We start from the raw sequence: 19,102 nt of genomic DNA on the forward strand, positions 1-19,102 counted from the left end.
TGGAACCATGCCATGCGATAACAGTTGGCATTGTTCAAGAAGCTCATAAATGTCCTAACCATTGTTACATTATTGTGTTTTGTAGAAAACCATATAAACACTTATTTTTCCCAAAAGAAGAAAAGAATCTTGAAGGTTGATGGGAACTACAAAGTTTCCAATTTATAATTCTTACCATATATATACGGTTTCAACCTTTTATTTTCTTTTATTTATGCATATTATCAATTATTCAACTACTTTAAGTATTTATGTAATTATTAAAAGCTAAATAAAATAGTTACAAATATAGTAATTATATTCAAACTATTAATATATACATATAACATCCTTAAAATGTGGTAGATATAACAAAATATAAAATATAACAAAAGTGTATCACTGATAAGTAAATATTTTTCAAAAGTTTTTGAATGGCAAATTTAATTATAGAAATGAGTTAAAAATCTCACGCGTTCGTCATTACCCCCAACGGAGGAAGATTCCTTTAGTCTGACGGTTACAAATTGTGCACCCTCAGATATCCTCTAATCTGACGGTCACGAATTGTGCACCCTCAGATATCGCGCCCAATTCTCGTCCTATGACCAAGCCCACTGAACTTTTGATGCGCAGTCTCTTGGATCTGATCAAACCCTAGCACTTCCAAGCCAAACAAACCCCGATCTCCGTCTCCGACTATGGCTCCCAAACGCCCCTCGCCTTTGGATGAGCCTCCGGCAGCGTCTTCCTCCGAAGAAGAAGAAACCTCATCGGGCGAGGAAGAGGAAGGAGTTTCCAGAGACGGATCTTCCTCTGAAGAAGAAGAAGAGGATGAAGAAGAAACTCAAACTCAGACTCAGAAACCAAAGAAACCTTCTGCTCTTCCTTCTACTTCTGTTGTCGAGAAAAAACCTGCACCTAAGAAATCTGAACCTTCTACTAACTCTCAGGCTCAGTTTTCTTCCTCAGAGAGCGGCTCCGGATCCGACACCGATTCGGATACTGAGTCCGGACGAAACGTCAAGCCGATTGCTTCTAAGCCGATGGATGAGACTCCGAAGGTGAAAAAGCCCAGATCCAAGCCTTCTGCCTCAGTTACGCCTGCGAGACCGTCTTTGAAGAAGCCTGGTGAGACGACAAGAGATGCAAAAAGGCCAAAGAAGAGTTCTGAGGCTGACGCTGATGATGGGGTTGTGGCGGAAGACGATTCCAAGAAATCTGTTGACGAGTCCAAGAAGCTGTTTCAGAGACTATGGAGTGAGGATGACGAGATTGCTATATTGAACGGTATGATCGATTATTCAGCCAAGAAGGGTTCTGACCCATCTTTGGATATGAATGCATTTCATGACTTCATCAAGAAATCTCTCCATGTCGACGTAACGAAGGCCCAATTAATGGATAAGATACGTCGACTGAAGAAGAAATATAGAAACAATGCAGATAGAGGAAAGAAGGGTGCAGATCCAACGTTTTCAAAAGCCCACGATCAGAAAGGATTTGAACTGTCGAAGAGAATATGGGGCGGCGAAGGATTTCTTCGAACTCCGGCTGTGGATCAGCTCAAGCCAAATGCTAATGGAACTCCAAAGAAGAATCAAAGAGGTAGCACCAGTAAGGCACTGGCTTCACTTAAAGCTGAGTTGCTTCCTTCTCCAGATGCCCCGAAGGAGGATGATAAGATGAAAGTCGATGATTGCGAGGTTCCTTCAGGTTGCATGGATGGCTTTGTTGCGTTTGAAAGGTCTTTGGGTGCTGTTGGTTTGCCGGAAAGTTTTTTGAAGCCAGGATTAGAGTTAATAGGGCAGTCCAAGAGAACAGAGCTGGAGGAAGAGTGGAAAAAATTGCATCTTGCAGAACTCGAGCTTTTTCTGAAGAGGACGGAGTTGATTAGGGATCAGACAAAGTTGATACTGGACGCGTACAAGTCATCTAGCAGGTAAGGAATTGAAGTTTGGGCAAGGGTATAACTCATCAGCTTCCAGGTTGATAATTGTTGAGAGCTCAATTTTATTCATGTTGTTCGTTGTTTCTGTCTAGGATTTACTGATTGTTATACTTGTAGTTTGTCTAATTCTACGAATATTCTCGAGACGCTAGGGTGAGTTACCACAGACTATGTTTAAAAATCTACTTTTGTTGCTTAATCTCTGCTATATATATTTGGTGTTCATGTCAATTTCTTCTAGTGATGTTTGGATTTTCTTTTCCACCTAAGAACAACTGCTTTATATGTTCTTCGTCGTTGTTAAACAGGTATCCTGTTGTTTTGTTCCTTTGGTATGGATAGTTATAATATCATTCAAGAAATTTGTAGGACGTTCATTTCAATTGCTGTGTTTGGAATTGAAGATCATGAACATATAATGAGATTCTATATGATTTAATAATCCCATGGAGGTGTAAATTACGGTTCTCTCTTGTTGTGGATGAATTGGTTGGTTAGATTCCGACTGGGGTATGCATGTTTTGGAATAGTTTCATAGAATTGTTTTTTTTAATGTCTGCAGATCATGATCTTACGCACATTTCACAGCTTTGCCTTTTCATTTTTTATGTGAATGTAGTTATATTCATACAAAACTCTTGTGAAATGGTCAACAAACAGGTTCTTCTAAAGTTAACTTGAAAAAAGTTGTCCAAACAACCTTTTTAAAAAATTCCTATATTTTGTTCAAACAATCCATTATTGTTTGTCCTTTCCAAATTTTATGTTACTAAGTAGTTCTTATAAAATAAAATTTCTTCCTTTTGTCAGAGTTTTCGAACCAAGATAATGCATATTTGACCAACTTCGAACACGAGGGATATCATTTTATATTTTGCAAGGAGACAACAATTTCCTGAATTTAGTATCTAGCTACGAGTTGAAGTAAATGCAGAATTTGAAAGCAGTCCATTTCACAAAATCTTACGGCTGAAAAATTGAAGTGAAGTTCATTGATTGCATTTTTAGAACATGAAGATCAAAGGGCTAAACATGGCCTGTAGCTCCGGCAGGATTTCCCTGTGGTGGTGGCTTTGTATCCTCCCTTTGTCCAGCTGTGACGGAAACATAATAAGCAACCGCAAACAGGCCATGCACAAAGCACACAATTCCCCCTATGGACAGAAGTTGATTGTGTGCAAGTCCGCATGACTTTCTCGACCTTGTGTTGTACATCGCCCCTGAGATGAGCAAGGAGAATCCAACAACTAGTGCAATCCTGATGTAATCATCATTCAAAAAACATTAGATTCAACAAGGTTTGGATAACGTCCAAGTCTATTAGAACTTTTGGAGATCTCCGAAATTGCATACTAAGGATCAAACTTGGAAAGAGGGAAAGTAAGGCTGTTACCATGCAAATATGAGTGAACCCACAGCAAGTTGCTTGTTAGCGGATAACCCTTTGTAGTCTTGGGCAGATCGAACCAAAATGCACCCACCAACCAGGTTGGCAATGGCGTGAGCAAGAGCAAGCAGTATGGCTGCAGCCAAACCTAGCTTGAAAGCATTATAGCTTGGGTCTTTACACTCGAATATCCACATTTTGAAATGGTTCACCTGTCAAAAAGTACATAATACAATTGGAAAGAAAAAAAAATCATATCCATGACGAAAATAATATATATATATCAGTACATAATTTTCATTCCAGTTTGGGTATACCTTATTTTGAGCTATTTCAGCTTGAATTCCAAGAATTCCTGCTGTAACATCCAAAATAATAATCAAGATGCAGACAACAATACCGTAAGTTTTCTTCATTTTGGCAGAAACAAATGGAAGAAGCTCAATTGAATTACGTGAAGAAGGGGGTTGAGGAGAAATCATAGGCAAGAACTGTAGGCTTTGTCAAGAAAGCTTTATAAGTGGTCTAGATTACGAGGAGGGAATACGAATAAAGGGAAAGCCAGCTTGTAGGCTAATAAACTTATATGTGTGATGCCTTAGATTTAGCTGTGGCAACATTGTAAAAGCTTCTTTTCTCCTCTAAAAATTTGCCCTGCGTCTTCCTTTTATCTTTAGATGCTGATTCTTGTCACTGGGTGCAAGGAAAGTTGGGCATCTCCAGCAAGGCAGGGAGAGTAACCTTCTCTGACTGGCCTCCCTAATCTTTATCTCACCTTCTTCAAGCTTTTTAATCCATCAAAAAGCTCTTTGGAATATAACACAGTTAAAAGAACAGGGTTTCTTTTCTTTTTTATCCGACTGTTTGTGTTGTAATCGTCATCAATAGAACTTATGAGACTTCTGACTTGGGTCAAGTTGGAGAGTGGTTTGATTTCATGTCATTATCTGAGAGATACCTTCAATAGTCTTAGAATGGTGCAATGACCTGTGATTCAAAGGCTAGGCATTATACAGACTACAAGTACGTAGGAAAACATTTGATTCAAAGGCTTCCCATTCATCCACATTGCTTAAAGGGCCAAACTTCATATGCTTATTCGTTAAGTTCTGTACTTTATCCGCAGACTGAAGTTGGAGAATAGCACGAGCCAAGCAGAGGAGGAAGGGATCATCTGCTGCAGTTTAGCAATCACTACAGAAATTGATCAGCCGAGAATTGGTTTTGATTTCTTTGCTCGAGACTGTTTAAGGCCATTGATTATTCTTGCTTGAATTGTAATCTGCTGTCCCATTATGAAAAATGTCTCTGCAACTTGTTTGGACTGTGTTTGGTCGTTTAAGGATAGTGGTAGCAGTGTATGTAGTTGACTACGTTCCTCCATTGTTCTCATCTTGTTTCTTGTGTTTGGAAAATGGCGGCGGTAGTTCACTCCAGAAAAATCATTATATTTTTCGGATAGGTAGAGAAAATGACATTGCAAAGTAGGAAAGTTGAAAACGATGCAGTATCAAAATAAAGCAAATTACTTTTTGTGGAGAAAACTGCTTCCAACCCCATTAATTCCTTTACATAATTCGTTTTGTGGGTGTTTCAAGATAGGAAAGAAGTTGGAGAAGATTAGGGAAAAGGGTACCAGAAACAGAAGGATCTTGATGAGAAAAATTGGTTTTAATTTCCTTTCTAAACTGTAGTGGTAGACAAATTAAAGGGATTCTCAGAAGATTGAAACCATTAGAGACTAGAAGAACAAAAGAAAAAAAAAAGAGGAGTTTCAGTGAAAGATTAACACTGTAGAATGCCAGAAGTTTGGTGTACTCTGAAGAGATCATTATCCTGCACCAAATCATTCCTTTGTGATGATGTTCATGAACCAGAACCGATTAGAGATTCAAACTCCAAGGAAAGAACAGAACGAGATTCATCTGGATGTTTAAGCTCCAAATCTAACCTTAGAGACATCATTTGTGGAAGCAAAAGACACTCACAGAAGCCATCACCACGATCGAGTTCGAGATCATTGGCGATGACTGAGGTTCTCCACACCATGATCCATGAAATTGAATCCCAAATTAAAAGAGATAACTTCTTTGTTCCTCATGAAGAGAAACCCCGTCTTAAACTCCACAAAATTTCTGTTACAAGAAATAACCATGCCTATTCTGCAACTTCTCATACCCAATTCAATGATGACCACGAATTGATTTGCCAAGAATGTGGTGGGGTTTTTAAGAACTCGGATGCACTGGAATCGCATCATCTTTCCAAGCATGCTGGTAATGAAAGATTAAACTGTTTCCTCTGTTTCTCAAACTCTTCAAATTGTAGATTATAATGGATTAGTTTTGATGTTGCAGTGAGAGAATTACTACAGGGTGATTCATCAAGGAAAGTGATAGAACTAATCTGCAAAAGAAATTGGCACATGTCAAAATCTCATCACATTGAGAAGGTTTTCAAAGTCCACAATTCCCCAAGAACTCAGTCTCTGTTTGAAGAATACAGAGAAATGGTGAAAACCAAAGCGAGAGAACTGGAGAATGAAAACACACGTTGCTTAGTCGATGGAAACGAGCTCTTGAGGTTCCATGGCGCAACCATTGCTTGCTCATTATCGGCCGCCAATAGTTCTCAGATTCTATGCAATTTAGTGAACTGTGGAGTTTGCCAAATTTTAAGACATGGGTTTAATGGCGCGTTTACTTGTGCAACAAGTGGAAAAGCCTTTGAAGGTATTGCTATAAATGAAGAAGATGTGAGGTTAAGAAGAGCTTTAGTGGTGTGCAGAGTGATTGCAGGGAGGATTGAGGAAGATGAAGAGAACGAGAATTCCGGGTTGGATTTGTCGGGTGGGAAAAGGGGTCGGAGTTCGAACCGGGAAGAGCTTTATGTCTTCGATTCTAAAGCCGTACTTCCTTGCTTCGTCGTAACTTTCAACCGCTAATTAGCAAATCTTATTAGATGCGATTTGAAATACATTTTATGGTTTTTCTTAAGTTTACAATACCATTTTGGTCGTTTTTGTTGGTTCCACAATTTTGGTCTATGTAATCAATTTTATACTAAAATATAATGTTTACAAAGTTTATAGTAAAAATGCATTACAAATAATAAAAGAAAAACGAACAATAACGCTCAATCAAAATTATACTTTAATCAAATGCAAAACTACCAACTATAGCATGATTCTCTAAAAAAGCATGGATAATTTTGTAGAGAAAAGAAGTAAAATGTAATAAAATGAATCTCAAGGAAAGGTTTGTTGAATTTAAGAAGATTAGAAATAAAACAAGGAAGGAACAAGTACTTTGGAAGAAATATGATCTAAAAAAGGATGGAAAAATAGAGTTAAAAGGTTGGAAAGTGATGGATGAAGGGAGAATAAAATGGTCGTCTTTGAAGGTCCATACTCATGGCTGCACCTACTGGAATGTCCAGCCCCTTTCCACACCCATGGCTGCTATGCTTTTTCTTCTTTTTTTCTTTGGCATTTTCTTTCCTAGAGTAGTGACTCGTGAGTGAGTGACATGGTAGGAACTGGAGATAAACGAATGATCTCTCAACTTTTTCTTTTAATATTTCTGAGGTTCACGCTATATTGATTCTATGTTAAGTTTGAGTTTATCACTGTGTTCCTTCAATTTGGTTTAGGGGAAACGTTACAAATTAGTAAGATATGGCTTTACGACTTGGGCCATTTGCAAAGGTAGAGGCCCATATTCGAGGCCCACATAAGCCGTCAAGGAAACGGACGCACAACATTCTATACGGCGTCGTTGCGAGTCCTTCACCTTTCCGAACAATTACTTCGTCCATGGCTCCAAAGTCGTTGTTTCGGTCGCTCGGTTGTACAACTTCCTCTTTCCGATACCCACTTTTTCGTCCTTCTAGTTCTAAACTCTTAACTCAATCAATTTCTAGTCTGAGAAAACTGTGAAGGAGAATTGAAGATCTTCGAAGTGGTAGCTTTAATCAGATCTTTCATTTATTTGGTATCGTTCGGATTTTAATTACCTCAGGTAGCCGAGATGTTGGAGAAGATCGGATTGCCGGCTAGGCCATCTCTTCGAGGGAACAACTGGGTGGTGGATGCTTCTCATTGTCAAGGATGTTCGTCTCAGTTCACCTTTATCAATCGCAAGGTTCGTCTTTGGTTTTTTTCATACTCCATCTTTAAATTCTTCTTTTTTCTTTTGAAGCACGGTGTGTGTAGGTCATCGTGATAGTATCCTCTGACGTCTTACTTAATTCTATTTTGCTCTGCTGTGTGGATGGTTCTTTTTTCTTTCTTTTATCTCTCCAAGTGGACGGTTTCTTTGCATAGGAAATGTAAGGGATTGTCTTGGTTTTAATTAGACAACAGCACTAGGGCTAAAATCAAGATGACTGATGAATCATGATAGGGGTTCTCTAATGAACAAGGCTGGATTCTTAATAAGGAATTCAAATTTTTTTATTAAAATTTGAACGCTGTATCTTATTGAAGATATCTGATTCCACTTGTTAATTATTTTGGAACGTATGCATTCTGGGTTTTCAGCATCATTGTCGGAGGTGCGGGGGAATATTTTGCAATAGTTGCACGCAGCATAGAATGGTTTTGCGTGGACAAGGTGATTCTCCTGTGCGCATATGCGAACCTTGCAAGAAGCTAGAAGAAGCTGCAAGGTTTGAGCTTCGGCATGGACACAAAAGCAGAACTGGAAGAGGTATGAGTATATCATGAAGCCAATTGTTCTACGAGTTTTTTTTTAATCATTGTACTTCCGTAATTAAATTTGTAGAAGCATGAAATTTGAATTAAGACCTTCCTAAGGTGAAAAGTTTATTTCATCTGATGGGTTTCCTACTCCTTTGTAAGTCGAAAAGTTTGTTCAATTGAGCAAAAAAGATGAATCTGGTGTTTGTTCATTTGTAAGTCGAGAAGTTTGTTCCTTTTCACAAAAAATAAAAAATAAAACTTGTGTTTGTTCGTCTCTACTTTCAATAATTAATAAAAAGTATTGTTTCCTTTTCACAAAAAATAAATAATAAATAAATAACTATAATTTGAATTTGGACGTGTTTAGGCTATGTATAATTCATTGACAAGAACTACTCTCTTTCTTTTGTGTATGTTAGGTGCAGAATGCACACTTACCATGCCCACGTATAACATCTTCTGTCATTATTGATTCTCTCACTTTATGTTTGTCTTTTTGAAAGGGTTTTATTGTCTCCATTTATCGTGTAGGTAGCTTGAAATCAACAAAGCCTGAGGATGACGTTTTGGCTGAGATTCTCGGTAGTGATAGAAAGGAATCATCATCTTCAGTGCAAGAATTAAATGGCAACAGTTCTACAAGTGGAAGGACTGTTGCTGGTGAAGAGTTCGTAGACCATGGGGAAGGAGAGGCATCCAGTAGTTTAACAGATCATCAAGAAAATAAAATGGAATCTAGCAGTCCGGAGCAATTGCGCCAGCAAGCTTTAGATGAAAAAAAGAAATATAAGGTTCTTAAAGGTGAAGGTAAATCTGAGGAAGCATTAAAAGCTTTTAAGAGAGGAAAAGAACTCGAGAGGAAAGCTGATGCTTTGGAAATTTCTATAAGAAGAAGCCGTAGAAAAGCTATAGCATCCAGTAATGCATATGAAGACCACGATGTTGGTGGTTTTAAAGAATCTGGTAGAAAAATGAAGCCTAGTCCACAAAGTAGTAATGAAAAGCACGATCTTAATGCTGAACTCAAAGAACTTGGATGGTCTGAAATGGATCTTCATGCCGAGGATAAAAAATCAGCTACAATGAGTTTAGAGGGTGAGCTATCTTCTCTTCTTAGGGGTGTCACACAAAAGACCGACAAAGCTAAGGGTGTTCATAGCATTGACAATACCCAGGTTGTTGCTCACAAAAGAAAAGCTCTAATGTTGAAACGTGAAGGCAAGCTAATAGAAGCCAAGGAAGAACTTAAGAAAGCTAAAGTTTTAGAAAAGCAGCTTGAAGAACAAGAGCTCTTGGCTGGAGCTGAGGATGACTCAGATGATGAGCTATCTGCATTGGTGCGTAGTTTGGATGATAATAAGCACGAAGATATTTCATTTCAGCACAAGGAGAATCTCGAATTTGATCTTGATAACCTTCTAGGGGTTGCTAATACTATCATTTCTGACATCAACTTTGAAGTGACAGATGAGGACATGGAAGATCCTGAAATTTCTGCTGCTTTAGAAACATTAGGTTGGACTGAAGATTCCAATAACGCTGAAAGCATTCAGCCCCAACCTTCTTCTATTTCCAGGGATTCGATAAAAAGTGAAATAATTTCCTTGAAAAGAGAGGCTCTTAATCAAAAGCGTGCAGGTAATATTGCAGTGGCTATGGAACACCTTAAGAAAGCCAAGATACTTGAGAGAGACCTTGAGAATTTCGGATCTCAAGAAGATAGGCATGTTTCAGGCGGTGGCAGTACTGAAACAGCAGAAGTCATGATTCCTAAACTTCCTTCCAAAAGTAAATTAGCCATCCAGAAAGAGCTTCTTGCTATAAAGAAGAAAGCCCTGTCCTTGAGAAGGGAAGGAAGGTTGGACGAGGCAGAAAAAGAATTGAACAAATGCAAGGCCCTGGAGGACCAACTTGAACAAGCGGCTGAAGCTTCAAGGGGGAATGGCAGAGAGGTGGGTGTTGGAAGTAATGATCCACATTTGCTCTCTGCGGATCTCAATAAAAATTTGCTAGATGTGGAAGTGGTTGAAGATGTAACAGATCAAGAAATGCATGACCCCGAGTATCTTTCCGTTCTTAAAAATTTAGGTTGGAATGACAAAGATGATGATTTGGTCCCTTCAAATCCCTCTAAACAAGATGATTTGCTAGATGTGGAACCAAGTGAGTCATCTGCAAATCATGCTCCTAAATACGCAGTTAGGCCACTAAGAAAAAAGGTTGAAGTCCAGAGAGAACTTTTGGGATTGAAAAGAAAGGCTCTCTCTCTTAGACGCCAAGGGGAGACTGAGGCAGCAGACGAAGTGCTGCTAAAGACCAAAGCTTTAGAGGCCGAGATGGAGGAGATAGAAAGTAGGGATAGAGTTAGAACTGCTGCCTATAGTGGGAACCAAGAGGACAATCGCAAAGCCTCTTCTGGAAGGTTGGTCAATCAAGGTGACGATTGTGATGTCACAGAGGAAGATATGAGTGATCCGTCATTACTCTCTGTTCTACAGAATTTGGGATGGAATGGTGATGATGTTGCACCAGTAATTAAGCAGATCAATCCGGTTAACGAGGATGCAAAACCATCTAGTAACCAATCTTCTACAACCAATGTCACTGCACCACAAAGTAGAAGTGAAATTCAAAGAGAGGTTCTAAATTTGAAAAGAAATGCACTTTCCCTTAGAAGAAAAGGCGACATTGACGAAGCTGAGGAAGTCTTGAGAAGAGCAAAGGTGCTGGAGATCCAAATGGATGAACTGGATACTCCAAAACCAAAAGGTGTGGTTGATATCACTGAGGATAACAAGTCTGAAGTTCTCAGAGCATTGGAAGGAGATGAGTTGCGAAACCGTGTGAAGGGTGTGGAGGTACATAATGTATCAGCACAAGTTGCAGACGGTCTGAAAGCGAATGACAAAGTACCAGTTCTGTCCATGGATTTAAAGTCTTCCAGAGGCAATTCAGTTCATTCCCGTTTGCAAAATTTTGACCAATCTGACCGTTTAGATTCTAATGAGCTCAGAGCCTCATTCAGAGAAAGTACTTCAGGTAGAAATAGTTCTCTGGAAGGTACGATAACTAGTGAAGCTTTTAGTTCCAATTATCAACCTGCTGAGAATGTGAATACATATTTAACCTTAAATAATTGATATTTCAATGTAGGTAATGGACGGCGAGATGACCAATCAATCTCTCACTCTGATGTGTTGACTAATGTTGGCCTTTTCACAGAGTCTGGATCCCAGGCAATTTCTGCTGTTACAAATAAAGATCATTTCAGCATTGTAAACCAAGACCCTGTCGTTTATCATGAAGGGAAACAACATTACCAAGCGGACAGCTCCTCTCAGGACTCTAATTCTCAGAGCAGCAAAAATTCCTTACACCAAGAAGTTTTGGCTCGCAAGAAGAAGGCAGTTGCATTAAAGAGAGAGGGAAAACTGTCAGAAGCTCGTGAAGAACTTCGACAGGCAAAGTTAATGGAGAAATCCCTTGAGGAAAGCAATGGTCAGGTTCAACATGCTTCAAAAAGTTCATCAATTTCCTCAAACAATGTACCATCACCTAACCGTAAGGAATCTAGCACATCAAACGTAGAACAGAAACCATCACCTGACCAGAAGCAGTCTAGCCCATCAACTAGGGAACAGAAACCAATGTCTGCTCGTGACCGCTTCAAGTTGCAGCAGGAGTCACTCAAGCACAAACGACAGGCTTTAAAATTTCGTAGAGAAGGTCGAACACAAGAAGCTGATGCAGAGTTTGAAAAGGCCAAGGCCATTGAAACTCAATTAGAGCAGTTAACCGACTCTACAAATTCATCTGCAAGTGGAGAAGAGCATGCAGGAGATGTAAGTGTTGAGGATTTTCTTGATCCTCAATTGCTCTCTGCTTTGAGAGCTATTGGATTGGAAGATCCGACACCGAGCATTCCTAGAGGTCAAGAAACGTCAAAGCCGCCACCAAAGGTTGGCACTGATAAGTTGGAAAATCCAGACTTAGAAAGAAGTCAATTGGAGGAACGTATCAAAGCAGAAAAGGTGAAGGCAGTGAACTTGAAACGTTCGGGAAAGCAAGCAGAGGCCTTAGATGCCTTGCGGCGAGCCAAACTCTATGAAAAAAAGTTGAATGCCTTATTACCGAATTAAGAGCAAGTTGTGTGAGATATTGAATGCCTCTTTCAATTAATTCTTCATATTGGTCCATCGTCATTTGAAAATGTACCATCATTGATCTCAATTCATTCCCATGCTACAATTGTGTCATAATTCTGTTAAGCCAGAATAATGAAATTATTCTTCCATTAGATTCATTCTCACTCTGGTGCCAAGCATAAAAATGTGCAAGAGAAATACATTCAGATCTCTCTTTAATCAAATTTTCTACTGAAAAGAAAGAAAGAAAAGGATGGTCAATTTAACAAACAGGATAAAATTGTAGCCGAAGTCACACATGAGTAAAACCATCTTTTCAAGTGCTCTGAGGAATTTTCAATTTGAAAATTGAATGAGAATTGTAGAGCGCCACAAGGTCCTTAGCTTCTTCAATCTTGGAAACTTCAATCAATCCATCAACTACACGCTGCACCTCCTCTGCAAGAAAAACTAATCCATTATCAAAGGACTCCTTGCACAGTCGAAGTCCAGAATCAAAATCACCCTTCTCGCAATACAAGGGGAGAAGCGTCCTGTAGATCGATGCATTTGGATTAACTTCGTTGTCCTTCAATTTGTAATACCATTGTTTGGCTTGCTCCAAATCTCCATCTTCACAAAAGCCTTCAATCAGAATATAGTAACTGTCCACATTTGGCTTGATTGCCTTCTCCTCCATTTCAGCTAGCAACTGAATCCCATCTTGAATTCTCTTCTCTAGAACCATTCTTTGCAACCTCGCATTGTAACTTATTAGATCAGGAGCAATGTTCTTGTTCTCCATCCTAGCCCACATGCTTTCCCCGTCTAAAAACTGGCCCTTACTGTAGAGTGCAGTTAAAAGCGTATTGAATGTAACCAAATTTGGCTCCGTTCCATTCTTCTCCATGTCATTGAAGAACAAGATGGCTTTATCCAAAGCGCCCATTTTGCAGTACGCATTGATAACAATGTTATACGATACCACATCTGCTTCTATCGAAACTTCCTGTGGTACCTCCCTAAAAATCGTTTCAAGTTGATCGAATTCCTTGGAATTAGCACAAGGTACCTCCCTAAACATCGTTTCAAGTTGCTCGAATTCCTTGGAATTAGCACAAGAAGTCAAAAGGGCATTAAAAGACTTAACAGTCCGCTCGCAATTAAGTTCAGGCAATTCATCGAACAACTTGCGTGCATGAGAGAACATGCCCGCTTTCCCATACAGCTTAATGAGGCGGATCGCGAAACCTTCTTCTTTAATTTCCTCATACTTCTTCTGGGCTTCTATAATATCTTCAATCATGGAAAATTTTTTATGGATAGCAAGAAGGCGAACTGTAGAAAAATAGGTATCGTTCTTGCGGCGGAATTTTTCGGATTCGGAGTTCTTTATGAACCTTTTAACGAGCTTTTGAAGACCTTGTTCGGAGGTGAGAGGAGTTGCGGCCGTGGATTTGTTGCATTTTTTGGTAGCTGAAGGAGGCGAGGGGTTGGGTTTGTTGACTCTGGGTGTGGGGGAACGAGAATAGTTGAAGATGCCATGGAGACGACGGGAGAGGGAAGAGGAAAACATTTTTCTCAACAGAAGAGAAACAGGGGATTTAGAGTTTAGAGTTTAGAGGTTAAAGGTGTGTAATAAGGGACGGGCTTTACCATTAAACTAAAACGAGCCTGGAGCCTCATTCAGAGAAAGTACTTCAGGTAGAAATAGATCTTTGGAAGATAAGATAGCTACTGAAGCTTTCAGTTCGTAGAGAAGGTCGAACACAAGAAGCTGAAACTCAGTTAGAGCAGTTAACCGACTCTACAAAATCATTTGCAAGTGGAGAAGAGCATGCATGAGATGTAACTGTTGAGCATATTCTTGATCCTCAACTGCATATTGCTTTGAGAGCTATTGGTTTGGAAGATTCAACTCCGAACATATCTAGAAGTCAAGAAACGTTAAAGCCACCGCCAAAAGTTAGCACTGATAAGATGGAAACAAAGTTGGAAAGAAGTCAACTGAAGGAACGTATCAAAGCAGAGAATGTGAAGGCAGTGAACTTGAAACGTTTGGGAAAGCAAGCTGAGGCCTTAGATCCTTGCGGAGAGCCAAACTCTGAAAAAAAGTTTGAATGTCTTAGTATCGAATTAAGAACAAGTTGTGTGCCATTTTGAATTCTTCTTCCAATTAATTCTTAATATTGGTACACTGTCATTTGAAAATGTACCATCATTGATCTCAATTCATTCTCATGCTACAGTTATGTCATAATTCTGTTGAGTCATAACAATGAAATTATTCTACCATTAGTTTCATTCTCATCCTGGTATCAAGAGTTCTAAAAAAATGACTTTTTTCTTAATTCACGATCCATAATCAAGAAAAATACATTCAGATCCCTCTTCAATCAAATTTCCCACTGAAGAAGAAAAAGATGGTCAATTTAACAAACAGTATAAAATTGAAGCCGAAGTCACATAGAAGTAAAACCATCTTTTCAAGTGCTGTTCTGAGGCAATTTCAATTTGAATTTTAAATTATTCTTAGAATTGTAGAGCTCCACAAGGTCCTTTGCTTCTTCAATCTTGGAAACTTCAGCCAATCCATTAACCACACGCTGCACCTCCGCTGTATGAAAAACGAATCCTTTATCAATGGCCTCCTTGCACAGCTGAAGTCCAGAATCAAAATCACCTTGCTCGCAAAGCAAGGGGAGAAGTATCCTGTAAGTCGTTGCAATTGGATCAACTTCACTCTCCTTCAATTTGTAATACCATTTTTTGGCTTCCTCCAAATCCCCATCTTGACAAAAGCCCTTAATCAAAATATTGTAACTGTACACATCTGGCTTAATTTCCTTCTCCTCCATTTTAGCTAGCAACTCAATCCCATCTTGAATTCTCTTCTCCAGAACCATTCCTCGCAGCCTCGCATTGTAACTTACTAGATCAGGAGCAATGTTCTTGTTTTCCATCGTAGCCCACACCCTTTCTCCATCAAAGAACTGACCCTTTCTATAGAGTGCAGTTAAAAGCGTATTGAATGTAACCAAATTTGGCTCCATTCCATTCTTCTCCATGTCATGGAAGAACAAGATGGCTTTATCCAAAGCGTCCATCTCGCAGAAAGCATTGATAACAATATTATACGATATCACATCTGCTTTTATCGAAACTTCCTGCGGTACCTCCCTAAAAATCTTTTCAACTTGATCTAACTCCTTGGACTTAACACAAGAAGCCAAAAGGGAATTAAAAGACTTAACAGTCCGCTCGCAATTTAGTTCGGGCAATTCATCGAACAACTTGCGCGCATGAGAGAACATGCCCGCTTTCCCATACAGCTTAATGAGGCGGGTCGCAAAACCTTCTACTTTAATATCCTCATACTTCTTCTGGGCTTCTATAATATCTTCAATCAGGGAAAATTTTTTACGGACAGCAAGAAGGCGAACTGTGGAATCATAAGTGCCTTTCTGGTGGCGGAATCGTTGGGACTCGGTGTTCTTAATGAACTTGTCAACGATGTTTTGAAGATGTTCTTCGGCGGTGAGAGGAGTTGCGGCGGTGGATTTGTTGCATTTTTGGGTAGCTGAAGAAGGAAGCGAGGGGTTAGATTTGTTGAATCTGGATGTGGGGGAACGAGAATGGTTGAAGATGCCATGGAGACGGCGGGAGAGGGAAGAGGAAAACATCTTTTTCAACTAAGAGAAACAGAGGGTTTAGAGTTTAGAGGTAAAAGGTGTGTAATAAGGGACGTGCTTTACCAGAAACAAAAACGACGGCGTTCTGGTTGTTTAATGGCCCATTTTTGTATAATACTTGGCCTCCCATAACTCCAAACAACTTTTTAAGCAAAATCAGTTTTAAGTTTCATTTAGATATATGGCAAATAGGGATATTCTTTTGATTTATTACACTAAATTAGTTCGAATCTAGATAAACTACAATTTATTGTCTCAAATTAATTAGCTTTAATTGTTTAAAATTTAGACTTTGGAGTCAATTTAAGAAGGAAGGCACTGCCCTTAGAAGAAAAGGGGGCATTGATGAAGCTGAGGAAGTTTTGAGAAGAGCAAAGGTGCTGGAGATCCAAATGGATGAACTGGATACTCCAAAACCAAAAGGTGTGTGGTTGATGTCACTGAGGATGACAAGTCTGAAGTTCTTAGAGCATTGGAAGGAGATGATTTGCGAGACCCTGTGGAGGATGTGGAGATACGTAATGTACCATCACTCATCTCAATTCGTTCTCATTCCACAATTGTGTCGTAGTTCTGTAAAGTCAGAATAATGAAATTATTCTTTCATTAGTTTCATTCTCATCCAGGTGCCAAAAGTTACAAAAAAACTTTCTTCCTAATTGACGATCCATAATAAGCATTAAAAAAAAAAAACTCAAGAAAAATACATTCAGATCCCTCTTCAATCAAATTTCCCATTGAAGAAGATGAAAAGGATGGTCAATTTAACAAACAGTTTAAAATTGAAGCCGAAGTCACACAGAAGTAAAACCATCTTTTCAAGTGCTGTTCTGAGGCAATTTCAATTTGAATTTTAAATTATTCTTAGAATTGTAGAGCTCCACAAGGTCCTTTGCTTCTTCAGTCTTGGAAACTTCGGCCAATCCATCAACCACACGCTGCACCTCCGCTGTATGAAAAACGAATCTTTTATTAATGGCTTCCTTGCACAGCTGAAGTCCAGAATCAAAATCACCCTTCTCGCAAAGCAAGGGGAGAAGTGTTCTGTAAGTCGTTGCATTTGGATCAACTTCACTCTCCTTCAATTTGTAATACCATTTTTTGGCTTCCTCCAAATCCCCGTCTTTACAAAAGCTTGTAATCAGAGTATTGTAAATGTGCACATCTGGCTTGATTTCCTTCTCCTCCATTTTAGCTAGCAACTCAATCCCATCTTGAATTCTCTTGTCTAGAACCATTCCTCGCAACCTCGCATTGTAACTTACTAGATCAGGAGCAATGTTCTTGTTTTCCATCCTAGCCCACATGCTTTCTCCATCTAAGAACTGACCCTTTCTATAGAGTGCAGTTAAAAGCGTATTGAATGTAACCAAATCTGGCTCCATTCCATTCTTCTCCATGTGATTGAAGAACAAGATGGCTTTATCAAAATCGTCCATCTCGCAGTAAGCATTGATAACAATATTATACGATGACACATCTGCTTCTATCGAAAGTTCCTGTGGCACCTCCCTAAAAATCTTTTCAACTTGATCAAATTCCTTGGATTTAACACAAGAAACCAAAAGGGCATTAAAAGACCTTACAGTCCGCTCGCACTTCAGTTCAGGCAATTCATCGAACAACTTGCGCGCCTGAGAGAACATGCCTGCTTTCCCATAGAGCCTAATGAGGCGGATCACAAAACCTTCTTCTTTAATTTCGTCATACTTCTTCTGGGCTTCTATAATTTCTTCAATCATGGAAAATTTTTTACGAACAGCAAGAAAGCGAACTGTAGAATCATAGGTGTCGTTCTTGCGGCGGAATTGTTTGGACTCGGAGTTGATAATGAACCTTTGAACGAGCTTTTGAAGACGATTTTCGTCGGTGAGAGGAGTGGCGGTGGGGGATTTTTTGGATTTTTTGGTAGCTAAGGAAGAAAGCGACAGGTTGGGTTTGTTGAATGCGGGTGCGGGGGAACGAGAATGGTTGAAGAGGCAATGGAGACGACGGAAGGGGGAAGAGGAAGACATATTTTCAACTGAAGGAAAACGGGGGACTAGGTTTTAGGGTTTAGTGATTTTAGAGGTAAAAGGAGTGTCGTAAGAAAAGGAAAGGGCTTTACCAAAAACTCAATACGACGACGTTATAGGTCCATTTTTATATATAATACTTTAAGGCTCCCCATAAATCCAAAGTGGAATTTTTATGCATAGCTTTAAAATTTCCCAATTATATAGGTTCTTAGTTTATATGTTCATTTATATCCTCTATAGATGTTGCTACTCTTCAAATTATACTTTCATATATGCCCTCAATCTATTTGCTGCCACAATACTGTTCTTCCATTTTAATTACTTTTAATTATTGATAATTTAATATTATATTTTGAAGGGTTAATTTTTTATTTTGCCTAATTAAAAAATATTCCTTTCTGGGGTGCTTCTTTTGTGTTTTTTTATTTTTCCCTTGTTTCATTTTTTCTTTTGTGCTTTGGCTTTCTCATATTGTTTTTTTTTTGTAATATTATTTTTTCTTTTGTGCTTTGCCTTGTTTCAATTTCATTTTCCAAAGTCTATTGAACGGGTGTCACCTAAATAATATGGGCTGGGAAGCAAAGGTGGAAGCCCAATGAAAAACCTACAATGTTGTATCCAAATTAAACATGGGCCTGAATATTAGACAGCCCAAAACATTTAAACTCTCAACCACGGATTTGTCACAAACTCAAAAGTGGGCTTAAGATTGTTCGATCCAGATTATTGGATGTTTAAAAGCAAATTCAATTTGGCAAGGTACGATGATTTTTCTACTTTCTACGTATTCTTTAAAAAAAAATTAAATAAAATACAAAGTCGTCCATTAATCATTATTCATTTCCCATTAACATATAAAAACTACATGAATAATGCAATACTTTTTCAAATATGTGTAGAGAAAATAGTTGTGAATATTGAATAAGATTATTTTTGTTAGTAAAAAACGGGTAGAACATCAAAGTCACACATATTTGTATGTAAATTAAGTTAGGTTCGTTATAACTTTGATAATAAACCTACTATGAAATTTTTCCGTTTCTACATTTTCCATTTGTAAAATAACCAAATCTGAAAGTCGTTTCAAATATAATTAAAGTAGGAAAGATATGAATTATTATAATTAACTGAAAAAGAAGGAATGTCTTGTAAATTATAGAATAATTACATGAGCAACTTCTGATTTTAGAATATTGTATTAGTGGTTGAACAAATCCTCATTTTTTAAGAGTAATTTGCAGATAAGACG

General features: G+C 38.6%; 7 protein-coding genes across 7 annotated transcripts; 3 read left to right on the forward strand and 4 right to left on the reverse strand.

Moving 5' to 3' along the window:
• Positions 1–519: 519 nt before the first annotated feature.
• On the forward strand, positions 520–2,292 carry LOC105435954 (STOREKEEPER protein). The gene has a single exon (XM_011659869.2). The coding sequence runs from the start codon at positions 681–683 to the stop codon at positions 1,923–1,925; it is 1,245 nt and encodes a 414-aa protein (XP_011658171.1). The 5' UTR covers positions 520–680; the 3' UTR covers positions 1,926–2,292.
• A 473-nt stretch (positions 2,293–2,765) lies between these two features.
• LOC101214369 lies at positions 2,766–4,156 on the reverse strand. Its single transcript, XM_004134696.3, has 3 exons — positions 3,635–4,156; positions 3,324–3,529; positions 2,766–3,188 (listed from the first exon to the last, which is right to left on the reverse strand). Exons 1-3 carry the CDS (start codon positions 3,797–3,799, stop codon positions 2,957–2,959), a joined length of 603 nt encoding a protein of 200 aa, XP_004134744.2. The 5' UTR covers positions 3,800–4,156; the 3' UTR covers positions 2,766–2,956.
• A 926-nt stretch (positions 4,157–5,082) lies between these two features.
• Positions 5,083–6,414, forward strand: LOC105435955. Its single transcript, XM_011659870.2, has 2 exons — positions 5,083–5,593; positions 5,675–6,414. The coding sequence occupies exons 1-2, from the start codon at positions 5,116–5,118 to the stop codon at positions 6,259–6,261; spliced, it is 1,065 nt and encodes a 354-aa protein (XP_011658172.1). The 5' UTR covers positions 5,083–5,115; the 3' UTR covers positions 6,262–6,414.
• Positions 6,415–7,110: 696 nt separating this feature from the next.
• On the forward strand, positions 7,111–12,328 carry LOC105435956. The gene is made up of 4 exons (XM_011659872.2): positions 7,111–7,459; positions 7,858–8,026; positions 8,551–11,079; positions 11,173–12,328. The coding sequence occupies exons 1-4, from the start codon at positions 7,346–7,348 to the stop codon at positions 12,156–12,158; spliced, it is 3,798 nt and encodes a 1,265-aa protein (XP_011658174.1). The 5' UTR covers positions 7,111–7,345; the 3' UTR covers positions 12,159–12,328.
• Positions 12,329–12,480: 152 nt separating this feature from the next.
• Positions 12,481–13,092, reverse strand: LOC105436041 (pentatricopeptide repeat-containing protein At1g55890, mitochondrial). The gene has a single exon (XM_011660215.1). It carries the CDS (start codon positions 13,090–13,092, stop codon positions 12,481–12,483), a length of 612 nt encoding a protein of 203 aa, XP_011658517.1.
• Positions 13,093–14,629: 1,537 nt separating this feature from the next.
• Positions 14,630–15,826, reverse strand: LOC116404521 (pentatricopeptide repeat-containing protein At1g55890, mitochondrial-like). The gene has a single exon (XM_031887054.1). The coding sequence runs from the start codon at positions 15,824–15,826 to the stop codon at positions 14,630–14,632; it is 1,197 nt and encodes a 398-aa protein (XP_031742914.1).
• Positions 15,827–16,653: 827 nt separating this feature from the next.
• On the reverse strand, positions 16,654–17,850 carry LOC105435957 (pentatricopeptide repeat-containing protein At3g13160, mitochondrial). The gene has a single exon (XM_031887055.1). The coding sequence runs from the start codon at positions 17,848–17,850 to the stop codon at positions 16,654–16,656; it is 1,197 nt and encodes a 398-aa protein (XP_031742915.1).
• Between the last annotated feature and the right edge of the window lie 1,252 nt (positions 17,851–19,102).

The sequence above is a fragment of the Cucumis sativus genome, chromosome 6, assembly GCF_000004075.3.
Source record: "Cucumis sativus cultivar 9930 chromosome 6, Cucumber_9930_V3, whole genome shotgun sequence".
Taxonomy (NCBI): Eukaryota; Viridiplantae; Streptophyta; class Magnoliopsida; order Cucurbitales; family Cucurbitaceae; genus Cucumis; species Cucumis sativus.

Bases quoted from the DNA above. Each gene is read 5' to 3' on its own strand.
- LOC105435954 (XM_011659869.2), top strand. From the start codon at position 681: ATGGCTCCCAAACGCCCCTCGCCTTTGGATGAGCCTCCGGCAGCGTCT.
- LOC101214369 (XM_004134696.3), bottom strand. From the start codon at position 3,799: ATGATTTCTCCTCAACCCCCTTCTTCACGTAATTCAATTGAGCTTCTT. The intron at 3,530-3,634 runs GTATACCCAAAC...ACTTTTTGACAG, and splicing joins CTGAAATAGCTCAAAATAAG to GTGAACCATTTCAAAATGTG. The intron at 3,189-3,323 runs GTAACAGCCTTA...TGATTACATCAG, and splicing joins GGTTCACTCATATTTGCATG to GATTGCACTAGTTGTTGGAT.
- LOC105435955 (XM_011659870.2), top strand. From the start codon at position 5,116: ATGCCAGAAGTTTGGTGTACTCTGAAGAGATCATTATCCTGCACCAAA. The intron at 5,594-5,674 runs GTAATGAAAGAT...TTGATGTTGCAG, and splicing joins TCATCTTTCCAAGCATGCTG to TGAGAGAATTACTACAGGGT.
- LOC105435956 (XM_011659872.2), top strand. From the start codon at position 7,346: ATGTTGGAGAAGATCGGATTGCCGGCTAGGCCATCTCTTCGAGGGAAC. The intron at 7,460-7,857 runs GTTCGTCTTTGG...CTGGGTTTTCAG, and splicing joins TCACCTTTATCAATCGCAAG to CATCATTGTCGGAGGTGCGG. The intron at 8,027-8,550 runs GTATGAGTATAT...TTTATCGTGTAG, and splicing joins CAAAAGCAGAACTGGAAGAG to GTAGCTTGAAATCAACAAAG.
- LOC105436041 (XM_011660215.1), bottom strand. From the start codon at position 13,092: ATGGGCGCTTTGGATAAAGCCATCTTGTTCTTCAATGACATGGAGAAG.
- LOC116404521 (XM_031887054.1), bottom strand. From the start codon at position 15,826: ATGTTTTCCTCTTCCCTCTCCCGCCGTCTCCATGGCATCTTCAACCAT.
- LOC105435957 (XM_031887055.1), bottom strand. From the start codon at position 17,850: ATGTCTTCCTCTTCCCCCTTCCGTCGTCTCCATTGCCTCTTCAACCAT.